Below are 12,910 nucleotides of genomic sequence, written 5' to 3'. Positions count from 1 at the left end.
AATGGAAAAATGTTGCTTATTCAATACATTGTGCTGGGAAAATTGAATATCCACATGTAAAAGAATAGAATTGGACCTTTGTCTTTCAACACATAAAAATTAACTTGAAATGGATTAAAATCTAAATATAAGACCTGAGATTGTAAACTCCAGGAAGGGAACATAAGGGAAAAGCTTCTTAACATTGGTCTTGGAAATATATATATTTTTACACGACACCAAAAGTAAGATCAAGAAGAGCAAAAATAAACAAATGGGAGTGCATAAAACTAAAAAATTCTGTACAGCAAAGGACACAATCCACAAAATGAAAAGTCAAACTACAGAATGGGAAAAAAATGTTTTTAAACCATATATCTGATGAGGGGTTAGTATCCAAAGCATAAAAAAGATTAATATAACTCAATAGCAAAAAAAGAAAAGAAAAAAGAAAAACACTTAAAAAATAGGCAAAGGATGTGAATAGGCTTTTTTTTTTCCCCACAAAAGACATGCAAACATCCAATAGGTACATGAAAAGGTGTTTAACATTACTGATCAACAGGGAAATGCAAATCAAAACCACTATGAGATGTCACTTCACAGCTGATAATATGATGGCTAGTATCAAAAAGACAAAAATAGCAAATGTTGGAGAGAACGTGCAGAAAACGGAACCCTTGTAGACTCCTGATGGGAATCCAAATTGGTACAGCCATTATGGAAAAGAGTAGGGTTGTGTCTCAAAATATTAAAACTCAAATCCTATATCTGAATATGCAGCCAAAATAAATTAAATCAGCCTTTCTTAAAAATAGGAAATCCCCACAGCACGATCATCCATACATCCCCTGCTTTTCCACTCTCTAAGTGCCTTGTCTACTTTTTCTTAGTCACTGTGATTTTGGGTGTCTTAAAATGTATCTGGGATTTTGTTTTAATCAGGTATGATAAGGTGGCAGGCATGAGATGATTGCCTTTGAAAGAAAAGTTTTTTCTTATAGTTCTCAAGAAAAGGAGATACATTATACCACTGAGAGCCACATGGAGAAGTGCCAGGTTTGGTCAGGAGGCAGAAAGAGAAACGGGAAAGCAGGTAGGCAAGCTTCAGCCAGCTAGAATTGGATAGCTTGAATAACTTGGGCAGGATCTGTGCTACAGGGGTGATCTCTAGTTGTCTTAATACTTGGCCTTGAGTGATTTAAGGCAAGAAAAATATTGGGTTAGTGAGTGTGAGTTAAGTAAGTGAGTTACTAGGGAATATGGGCTCTGGATTGATTGGTTTGTATATAAAAGGCATGGTTGCAGGCATGTTGTTTGCTATCTCTAGGAATTAGCTAGCCCTGGGAGGGGCAGTTAGGTCCTCAAGATGTTAAAGCATCATAAGCACTGGTTAAAAAAACGATTCATACACTGGGATAAAATCAAGACATCAACATATATCAACAGGCCAATATAATATAAATAGAAACAGTAACAATAGTGTCATCCTTCTGATTATTCTTTAAAGTGGCTTGTATATGGATGAGGGGGTATTGTCAGATTTTTCCAGGATGCTTTTTGTAAATCCACAGGATATTTATTTTATTCAGATTTTACTGCTAATATTGATAATAAATATGGATTTTGTGAGCAGCGGTGATGAAGAGGCTAGGTCTGAGATGTTTGGTAAAGCTCCTAGATTACCATGGTATTGTCTTACCCTCCCCTTGTCTCCCAGCTCACACTAAGAACAGTAGTGGTAGGTGGTGAAGGGCCATTGTTATAAAGCACTTTGGGCCATGATAATTTTCTGTTACAGGCACAATTCCCCATCAATGGTCTGTGATTGGTCATGATGCTTTGGTAGGAAGATAAAAGTTGGGACATCTTCTGCCATTTAACAAGTCAAAGGGATTTTAATATCTTGGGTAATACATTGAGAAACATTCTGTTTTATATGGCAAGACTCTTAGCCAAGACCTTTAGCCTGAGATCCTTAGTGCTCAGTCCAATATTTTGTAAAACTTGAGGGCCAGGCGCGGTGGCTCACGCCTATAATCCCAGCACTTTGGGAGGATGAGGCGGGTGGATTACAAGGTCAAGAGATCGAGACCATCCTGGCCAACATGGTGAAACCCCGTCTCCATTAAAAATACAAAAATTGGCTGGACGTGGTGGCGTGTGCCTGTAGTCCCAGCTACTCAGGAGGTTGAGGCAAGAGAATTGCTTGAACCCAGGAGGCAGAGGTTGCAGTGAGCCAAAATCATGCCACTGCACTCCAGCCTGGCAGCTGGTGACAGAGCGAGACTGTCTCAAAAACAACAACAACAAAACTTGAGAAATAATTTTTTATCAAATCTGGTAATGTGAGTAGGCTATTTAAATATTTCTGTCTACTCTTCCAGCAATGTATTGCCCACTCCTTCACTGCTTTAGGTATCACCATTTTATTTTTCAAATACCATTTTGAGTTGTCTTTGATGAGATTGTTGTGATCCTCTTCTTGCCTCATTCGTCACACATGTTATAAGCAGCTACTCAGTGTTGACTTCCGTAGTTAGTGGAGAAGACGAAAAATAAGAAACATTCAAAGTTCCTAATTTTTGAAATCTGTAAAGATGACAGAAGGTGATGGTTCAGGGGATGAGGGTGTGGCATTGGCTGCCTGGCACTGTATCATAATACGGTGTGAGCAATGCAGAGCAAAGATAGGAGCAGGGTTTTTGGATGGTGTGGAATCTAGAAAAAGCAGCAAACTTATTTTTAGATGAACTAATGATCGATTTATAAATAATCTGGTCATGGCAATTGTTTAGGGAGAAGGGTTTGCAATGTTCAGAAGGTGGAAGATCATTACAAAAGGAAATACATCCGTTAATGTGAAAATGTCTGGTAGAGTGTAGCATATCTAGTAATCAGTAAAAACCCCTCATGAGGAAATCATTAGGTGTAAGTGTAGAAGTTCTTACGGAAGTTCTTATGGAATGTTAGCTCTCTCTCCCTGTATCTCTCTATGTAGATAGATATTCCATAGAGATAGATATAGATAATTGCTCAATGTCTGTCTGCATAATTATAATATATAATAAATTCTATGCTATAAGAATAGATTGAGATGTGTGTATATATGATATAAATTCAATTTTATATAAATCTATTCTTATATTCTTATAAATCTATTCTTATTATCTATTCTTATAATCTATTTTTATAATCTATTCTTATAAATCTATTCTTATAAATCTGTTCTTATAATCTGTTCTTATAAATATAGATTGAGATGTGTGTATATATATGTGATATAAATAGGTAGATGCATTTAAGCTGAGTCATTCTTTTTTGAGAGGGGAGTTAAAACTAAAAGATATCTCTAAAATTGTTAAAGACAATTTAGACACACTGTGAAAAGAGAAGTACTGTTGAAATAAATGAGTAACTACCCCAAGGATTACTTTGTAGAAGGTGTCTGTTAAGCGTGGATATAGGCATGGTATTTTTAATTTTTGTAGTCTTGTTAGTGAAGCTGTCATCTTACTAGATGTGAAGTATTTTGTTTGTAGCTTTAATAAATATTAGAGAGTTAGAAGTAGCTGGGTTAATGTGTATTAATATATTATTAGCAAAATTTGCTAGAAATGTGGAAATCTGATGTAAAATCAACGCTATGTAATAACCAAGGTTATTGCTTTAGTTAATAATGTTAAAAGTAGTATGTAAATTCAGTAAGGGAGGAACCATTGTAAGTTGGAGTAAGGAAAAAAGGCCGTGAGGCCAGACGCGGTGGCTTACGCCCGTAGTCTCAGCACTTTGAGAGGCCGAGGCAGTCAGATCATGAGGTCTAGAGTTCGAGACCAGCCTGACCAACATGGTGAAACCCCATCTCTACTAAAATTACAAAAATTAGCCGGGCATGGTGGTGCAAGCCTGTAATCCCAGCTACTCAGGAGGCCAAGGCAAGAGAATTGCTTGAACACAGGAGGCAGAGATTGCAGTGAGCTGAGATTGCGCCACTGCACTCCAGTCTAAGTGACAGAGGCGGACTAAGTCTTAAAAAAAAAAAAAAAAAAAAAAGGCCATGATCTAAATGATCTAATAAACCACACCACAATGAATGACTCACATTTGAATACAGACATATTCATGTGCCAGTATGCAGATAATGGTCTGCATAGTCTCCATAGACTGTGTGCTATAAAATTATAATGGAGCTGAAAAAGGTCATAGAAATAAGATCGTTGTAGCAATCATAATATCCTAGTACAACACCTTATGCACATGTTTGTGGTGACTCTGGTATAAACTTACTACTCAATGAAAGCCTCGGGTATTTTCTTCAGGAAGTAATTCAGAAGAAGGCATTGTTAAGGTAGAAGATATTAGCTCTTGCATGCTGTTGGCATTGAAAACCTTTCAGTGGGATCACATGAGGAGGTGAGAGACAGCGATATTACTATCCTGAACCCGTGTAAGCCTAGCCTAGTGTGTATGTTTGTGTCTTTGTTTAAAAGGACAAGTTTAAAAAGTAAATAAATAAATTTAAAAATAGAAAATAATCTTTATACATATATATATATATATTATTATACTTTAATATACGGGGTACATGTGCAGATCTTGCAGGATTATTACATAGGTATATACTTGCCATGGTGGTTTGCTGCTCCACCCCCAACAGACCCCAGTGTGTGATGCTCACCTCCCTGTGTCCATGTGTCCTCATTTTTCAATGCCCGCCTATGAGTGAGAACATGCAGTGTTTGGTTTTCTGTTCTTGCATCAGCTTGCTGAGAATGATGGTTTTCAGCCATCTGTATCCTTTTTTATGGCTGCATAGTATTCCATAGTGTATATGTGCCATGTTTTCTTCATCCAGTCTATCATTGATGGGCATTTGGGAGTGAAAGGATATAAAGAAAGTATTTTTGTGTAGTTGTATGATATGTGTGTTTTAACTGTTATTACAAAGAAATCAAAACTTTTAAAAAAATAAAAAGTTTATAAAGCAAAAATGTTACAGTAAGCTAAGGTTAATTTACTATTGAAGAAAGAAAAAAATGTTAATAAATTTAGTGTAGCCTAAGTGTAGAGTGTTTATAAAGTCTATAGAAATGTAGAGCAATGTCCTAGACCTTCACCACTGACTCGCCCAGAGCAACTTCCAGTCCTGCAGGCTCCATTCATGATAAGTGCCCTATGCAGGTGCACCCTTTCTTTAAATTTCATATTTTTACTCTGCCCTTTCTATGTTTAGATATGCTTAGATAAACATGTACTTACAAATGTGTTGTAGTTGCTTACAGTATTCACACAGCAACATGCTATACAGGTTTGTAGCCTGGGCGTAACAGTCTATACTATATATACAGCCTAGGTGTGTCATAGGCTGTACCATCTAGGATTGTGTGAGCACACTCTATGATTTCCACACAATGACAGAATTGGCTAATGACACATTTCTCAGAATATATTCCCACCATTAAGCCACACATGACTCTTTACAAAGAAGCAGGAGGCATTTTAGGTAGGTAGGCTAGCTCAGGGATGTGCAGGAATAACAAGCACAGTGGACGGTGTGATACAGGAGATCTAATAAGCAAATATTTTCATTTTCCTCTCTTCCTTTCTCCCTCCCTTTCTCTCTTCTTTCTTTCCTCCCTGCCTTCTATCTTTCACCAGACCTCTTCCCCTCTCTCCCTCCCTTTCATTGCCTCATCTGATTTCTCATTTTCCATCTTCTCTTTGCCTGCCTGCTCTCTCTCAATCTCTAACACCCACTATCATCATCACCTCATTGTTATCAATTGGTGGCATATATATATACATATATATATATATGTATATGTATGTGTGTGTGTGTGTGTGTGTATATATATATGTCTATGTTCTTCTGCCTGTATGAATGCATGTATATAGGCCATCTAGGTGTACAGAGATTATTAATAATAATATCAAGTTCCAAACCCAAGTTTTTCCCACCAGACCCACCTTATCAATGCCACCAGTTCAGAATACCTGCCCCATGGCCAACCCCTTCTTTAACTACAATACCTTTCCCATTTAACCCCATTAGCCTTTCCCTCATGTTGGTTTGTTTCTGCTCCAGTTTCAAGAGTCCTAGGAAAAGACCAACTCTGTACACCACAAACGGCATAAACTACCACACTCTGCTCACTCAAAGACATGATAAGTATTTATCCGACATCTTTCATGTGTGTCTATGGCCGTGTGGTGAGTACTGCAGTATGAAGAAGTGTGTATGTCTTGGTTTTCTCATTAGGAAGCTTCATGTCCCACTAGTGAGACAAGAATGTACATGTTTATATACATGCTAATGTGTATGTAATTAATAGTAATCAAATGTATAAGAAAGAAGACTTAGTGAGCACTTACATTGTACCAGGCACCGTTCTAAAAACATTTATAATAACTTGTATAATTCTTACAAAATCCTTTAAGGCAAAGACTATTTTTTTTACCATTTGACAGATAAGAAAGTTTAAATGACACATGACAGGACTAATGACATCACATGGCGGCTTGAATTCTGTTGCTGCCTGCACATCACCAATCTTGGTATTTTTCCGGCACCAGAGAGGAGTAATAGAAAGACCCTGAGTGCGGAAATTGGATAGCTTTGGTGTGAATTACGCCTCTTCCATGAATGATCTGCAGGACTTTGGACATGAAAGTTTGATCGTTCCAATGTAGTTTACTTCTTTGCCAAAGGGGAACAATAATACTCATGTTGTAGTCACTTCCCAATGATTAAATGAAAAATAATAATAATAGTGGCTGTTCATAAGTGTCTAGCAGCCACGTGGTCCTGAAAATTTAACATAGATTATAGGCACACATAGAGGTGTCACTACTCCCCTTTAATACATATGCAAATTGATACTTAAAAAGAGGTCTTGCTCAATATCACCAAACAAACAAACAACAGAGCCAAGATTCAGACTAAGGTCTGTGTGCCTTAAAATTGATGTTTTTTCTTATATCATCCATATTGCTGTACATATGGTACAATTCCTCCCTCATCAGTGGGGGCTGCTTCTGAGGCTGTTAATTCTCTAGCACTTTTGTTCTTCACTGGCAATGAACTCAGAATCCTCTTGCATCTGGAGAAAACTCTCAAGCAGAGCAGCATGCCATGCATAGGAACTGTCCAGCAAGGCAACAAGGGACCTCCGGGGCAGGGTGAGGGCATGTGGGCAGGATACTACCATCATGTTTCAACACCTAATCTTACAACTTGCATATAAATGAACAGGGCCATTGAACTCTAGGGTGAGAACAATGCGCTTCCAATGCCTTCTTCTTGTGCACGTTTTTTGAGTTCCTTGCAACATGTCAACTCACAACTATTTGAGGGCACCTGGTGCAATGCACAGGTGTGTCATTACAGGTGTGCCACACTGTAGACTTCCCGTCAGTGCTTTGAGTAAGAAGTGAAGTCCCATGTCTTTTACTCCTTTCAGATCCCTTTGGGAAGACAGATGAGCGGGAACCACTCACTAACGCAGTTCGAAGTGATTCGGCAGTCATTGGAGGTAAAGAGTTCATTGTTGTTGAATGCATAAAGACATAAATCATCCTGTATTTTGGATACAGTTATCTGAAGCCTTCCTTAATTAAGGCCATCCAATACACAGAGCCCCACATTATCTACAAGCCTGTGAGCTGCTTTTCATGAGTAGTCATGTGTGCTGAATGATCAAAGGCACCCTCTGCCCATACCAGCAGCTCTGTGGATTTATCCTGCCTCTGATTCATGAGGCAGCTGAGCACTGAGTCAACAGCTGGAGCATTTACTTACAGACGGCAGCTCACATTCTGTTCATTTCATATAGTTGTCACTGTTCCTAAAATGCAAACAAAGCAGAACGATACAACTAAATACGGAGAAGGAGCCACGCTGGGGCAGACAACGGGTGAAGCCGCAGCTCTGTCGAGTGTTCCCCACCAAGTGATTTGGGTTAGGTCTAATGAGCAGGGTGAAGCCCACAGGACTGTAGTTTCAACTCTCACTGCACATATGGTTACAGATGCAGACCTTGTCTGCTCTGCTGTGAGCTCAGCTCTCCTGCTTTTCCATTTTCTCACTGCCTGTTGGCCTCCCCACTTTTCTATTCTGCTTCAGCTTGGCTTCCGCCTGCTGGGGCTTGATTTTTCCATCTGGGTCTTGCAACACAGAATGATTCCCAAGCTTTGCTTCATGTAAGATGCCTGTGAAAGACCAAACTCATTTCTATCAAACATAACCTTAGCAGGTGCCGCCATCCCTGCCTTCTGGAAGCCTAGATGAACTGATCCTCGGCAGACGCAGTTCTCCTTTTAAAAACCTGCAGCATCCTTCCATCTAACTTATATTTAATGAGCCCTGCTATGGGTCAGGCTCTGTGCTAAGTAGAGGAATATGGGGATGAAGGAGACAGGGAGGAGATGGGTAAACAGACAACAAGACAACCAGTGAAGACCGTTCTGTGGGAGGAGGTACAAATGACCTTGGGAGCACAAAGGTGCACTCCTGATAACGTGAAGAAAAGAAGACTACGCCTTTCCTTAAGGAAGTTTCTAAAATCTCTGACCTGAATTTCCGCTTCAGAGAAGCTGGTCTACCTTAATTTTTGTTTGGCATCCAGAAATGTGGGAAATAATTTTGTGCCTCTTTCTCTTTCAATAATTCCCCATTTGACAGGTGGAAAGACTTTTGTGACTGCTGACTCTCCTCCAGGCATTTACATGCTCTGTGAGTCTTTTTAAGGGCAGGAAAGTCATCTGATTCTGTAGGAAAATTTCTGGTGGTTACACAGCTGCTGACTCTGACTATCCCACACATTGAAGGTGTAGAAACCAGTTCCTTATTTCATCTCTTAATGGAACCCACTCGTAGGAGCAGCTTACAGCAACCCGCTAGGGAAAGTCACTCACCTCCACCCAGTTAATTCATAGACTTGCTAACTTTAGGTGATTTTACTCTTACTTGTTCTAAAATATTTGGAGGAAATGCCACAAAATGATTTAGGAATATATATGTATAAAAATAAATGTTAATAATGGCCCCCGTTCTACAAAAAACTGATGGAAGACATGCCATCAACATATGAAACTTTCTAATATCCGTGCTTCTAAAAATCATAATGCAAGATGTCAAAAAATAACTTTCTAAAACAGACACTTTTTCTCTATATCTCCTCACTTTAGAAAAATGAAAGAGCAGAATATACAATTTATTACAAGTAAATTCTTTGCTTATCATATGCGTTTTCAAATATTTTCATGCTGAAATACCTACATTCATGTGGAGACACACCTGCCACTTCCTCATTTGCACCATTCCTTGGCTGATACTGCCTTTCACGTTCCAAGAGCGTTCCTGGCAAAGGTAGGGGGGAGACCTTAGGGTCAGCAAGGACAGCTTGCAACATAATCCAGTTAAATCACACACAGTCAGAGTAAGGGGGAATCTGATGTGCCTGGGCAGAAGTTTGCCATCTCAGTTGACTCGGAGTTTCTCGAGAACAGAGGTGTCTTGTCACTGAACAAGCCTTAGTGTCACAGAGTGCAGAACAGTATAAAAATCTTCTAAAAATATAGTCATCATTTCATTATTAATGAAAATGTTTTAGTAAAACAAGCATAAAACATAAAACAAATTTACATCAGGAGAACATGTGTTGAGATGTGAGATATTTAAATACCATTTTCTAGGTCACTAAAGTAACTGAAATAGTTGAGAGGTGACAAAACAATGGGCTAATTACATCTGACACATTCTCTATACCAGATTTGAAAAATTTACGTAAAAACCCTTTGGTAGTCCAATTCCATATATATAAGTTGACATTCAAAGTTCTTTAAACAAAATCTTTTATGGTTTCAACTGTCTTTGTCCCCAGCCAGTCTGAAAGAAGGAAATTTTATAGTAATTGAAGACAGGGCATTTCAGCAGGTCTTTATCTCTGGGCAGGTGACAGACTTGTGTTTGCGGGATTTTTTTTTTTTTCTCTCCTACGTGTTTCCATCATCTGGCCAGAATCTACTCTCCTGAGCAGATGATTCATGACAATATCTTTCTCTCTTTCCTTCCCCTTATCTCCAGGGGTGATAGCAGTGGTGATATTCATCATCTTCTGTATCATCGGCATCATGACCCGGTTCCTCTACCAGCACAAGCAGTCACATCGTACAAGCCAGATGAAGGAGAAGGAATATCCAGAAAATTTGGACAGTTCCTTCAGAAATGATATTGACTTGCAAAACACAGTGAGCGAGTGTAAACGGGAATATTTCATCTGAAAAACTGCAGGGTTCCTACTATTCTTTTCTCTTGTTGCTCAATTATCTCCTCCCCCTCTTCTCTCCTGTCTTTTGATTTGTTCATTCTCTTTATTTTCTGCTTGCCATTTCTTTTCCGGAACATATTGCATCCACCACAGCATCAATTCTCTTGATCCAGCCCAGAAGACCAGGCAGCCGTGGCCACTGCCTTCGTCTCTGATGAACCTATCGGGTAAAAACGACCACTCAAGAGACTGACTTCACTATTCAAGACAAGGAAGAGACACATGTGTGCACTCCTGCATGTTCAGTTCTGTACTTACAGTTTCTAAAGTGCACTTTTCAGTTTTGCAGCCATTTGGTGTTCAGGCTTGCTTTGAGCCTAAGCTCTGTGGCTTAGGCACATGACGGTCATTCCTGACATCCTTCCCATCTCAAGTCCATTCTTCCCAGGGAACCCAGGGCAAGGAAAGAAGAACATAGAGGCCTGGTTTGCCTTGGTGGCATTGTAAAAGGACTAAGAGAGGTGTGTTTTGTGAACGTTTACTTGCTTTACCATAGGCAATCCCTTGCCTTTACTCATCACGCTTTTTCACTATGACTCTTAGCCTCTGAGTATTTTCAAATATATGATTGCTTATAGTAGTGAGCAAAATCACATTGTTCCTTCCTCACTACTCTCTCCTGGGGCCAACACTTTGGGACAGCACACCATAGCATAAAGCTAGGGGATGCATGGGAATAGTAGCTTGAAACTAGGACGTAACAAGAAAGCTTCTAGGAAGTAGATGTTCCATATCTTCAAAAATGCCTCCTCCAATTTTGTAAGAATGCTAGCTAGGTATTCCTCGGATTATTATACTGAGATAAAATATATATACATACATATATGTTGCTACAGCATAAAGAAATTGAAATAAAAGTTTAAAATAGTACCTGGTTCCATGAAAGAGCCTAAATCATCTTAACTCAGCTTTAAAACAAAAATGAAATCAGGAAAAAAAAATTGAAAAAAAAAAAAAAAAAACTGCATGAAAGAAGAGAAATACCAAACAGAATTCTTCCCTTCCATTCACTTACTGAAGACCTGGTGAGGACAACTAATTCAAACTTGCAAGTTTCACATTTTTGAACATCAAGCTATTTTCCAAGAGGTTTAGGATGCCTTAACATAAGATGCATAACATAGGATGCATTAACATTAACGTAAGCGACATGGTCACCTCCAGCTAACTAACATTGCTAACTAACAGGGCTCCTCCTTAGCATATCACATTTTCAAATCTGTTATGCCCTATATACATAAAGACCCTTCCACACCCCATTTTGTAGGATTAAACTCCCAAAAGAAGTGGTGACAAATTTCAGGGTCTTTGCCCCTTTTTGTAACAAAGCATTGAAAATACAGTCATTCCTGCAAGAAGGCACCTTGAGCTCATCCATGGGATTGTGGCAAAGATCTTAATGATTTTTCTGTGGCAATATACATCATTCTTTGGCCCGGGCCATCTGGGAGAAAAAGGTAAGGAGAAAACAATATAAATGCTCCAAGATGCCGGAAATGCTCGTATAATGATTCTCAGTGTGGAAAACACTTGCTGATTCTCTTTATGAGGCAGATTCAATTTGGAAAACAATGACCACAGCTCTGTTCGCCAGCCTGGACAGTTAGCAGACATTCCGTCTTGTGCTTAGTGTACACTGTCCCTCGCCTCTCACAATGAGGAACTTCGTTGCTTCATGCCATTTCGAGCACGGCTTTTCTTTCAGTTTCAGAGCGTATGAGATAAGGATTTAGTTTGCAATCATGTTTCTCTATTTTAAGATATTCTCTCCTTAAAATTGTCTGTGGATTTGAGCTTAATCACTTTATCATCTACATTGCATCTTTTGGCTAGTAAATTTATTTTAAAGTGATTTTAACAATGATAACATTTCTCTCATTTTAGCTTTTGTTTATTTGTTGTTTGTTTGTTTTTTTAGACAGTGTTTCACTCTGTCGCCCAGGCTGCAGTGCAATGGCACTATCTTGGCTCACTGCAACCTCTGCCTCCCGGGGTTCAAGCAATTCTCCTGCCTCAGCCTCCTGAGTAGCTGGGATTATAGGCACCTACCACCATGCCCAGCTAATTTTTGCATTTCTAATTGAGACAGGGTTTCACCATGTTGCCCAGGCTGGAGTGCAGTGGTGTGATCTTGGTTCACTGCAACCTCCACCTCCCAGATTCAAGTGATTCTCCTGCCTCAGCCTCCCGAGTAGCTGGGATTACACGTGCCCACCACCACATCACACCCAGGTAATTTTTGTATTTTTAGTAGTGACGGGGTTTCAACACATTGGCCAGGCTGGTCTTGAACTCCTGACCTCATGATCCAACCGCCTTGGCCTCCCAAAGTGCTGGGATTGCAGGTGAAAGCCCCCATGCCCAGCCTCCTTTTAGTTTTAATAAGATGAATGATTCTTTAGTAAGACAAAGGATCTTTAAATACTGTTTTCCCCTGCTCTTTCCTCCCTTTCTTCAATTTTCACTTTTGAATTTGCTATTTCCATAAAAATGCTGTATAAATCGGCCTTTTGCTTGGCTATATATTCCTTTGTCCCCTGAAATAAAAGTCACCATGAAGTGTAGTGGGTTTAGCCTGAAGCAGCTCCAATAATGAAATAGAA

The 12,910-nt window shown here is 39.3% G+C and overlaps 1 protein-coding gene across 1 annotated transcript in view; it reads left to right on the top strand.

Annotated features, from left to right (window-relative positions):
- Window positions 1-12,174, top strand: part of CNTNAP5 (contactin associated protein family member 5) — an 851,907-nt gene extending 839,733 nt beyond the window's left edge. Inside the window, exons 23-24 of the mRNA XM_032260961.1 lie at window positions 7,440-7,511; window positions 10,064-12,174. Coding sequence (XP_032116852.1) covers window positions 7,440-7,511; window positions 10,064-10,260 — 269 coding nt within the window. The 3' untranslated portion in view covers window positions 10,261-12,174. The remainder of the gene's footprint in view (window positions 1-7,439; window positions 7,512-10,063) is intronic.
- The last annotated feature ends 736 nt before the right edge of the window (window positions 12,175-12,910 follow it).

This window comes from Sapajus apella, unplaced genomic scaffold, assembly GCF_009761245.1.
Source record: "Sapajus apella isolate SASKATOON/1434 unplaced genomic scaffold, GSC_monkey_1.0 scaffold120, whole genome shotgun sequence".
In the NCBI taxonomy this organism is placed as follows: domain Eukaryota; kingdom Metazoa; phylum Chordata; class Mammalia; order Primates; family Cebidae; genus Sapajus; species Sapajus apella.
This window is presented reverse-complemented; position numbering and strand designations above follow the sequence as displayed.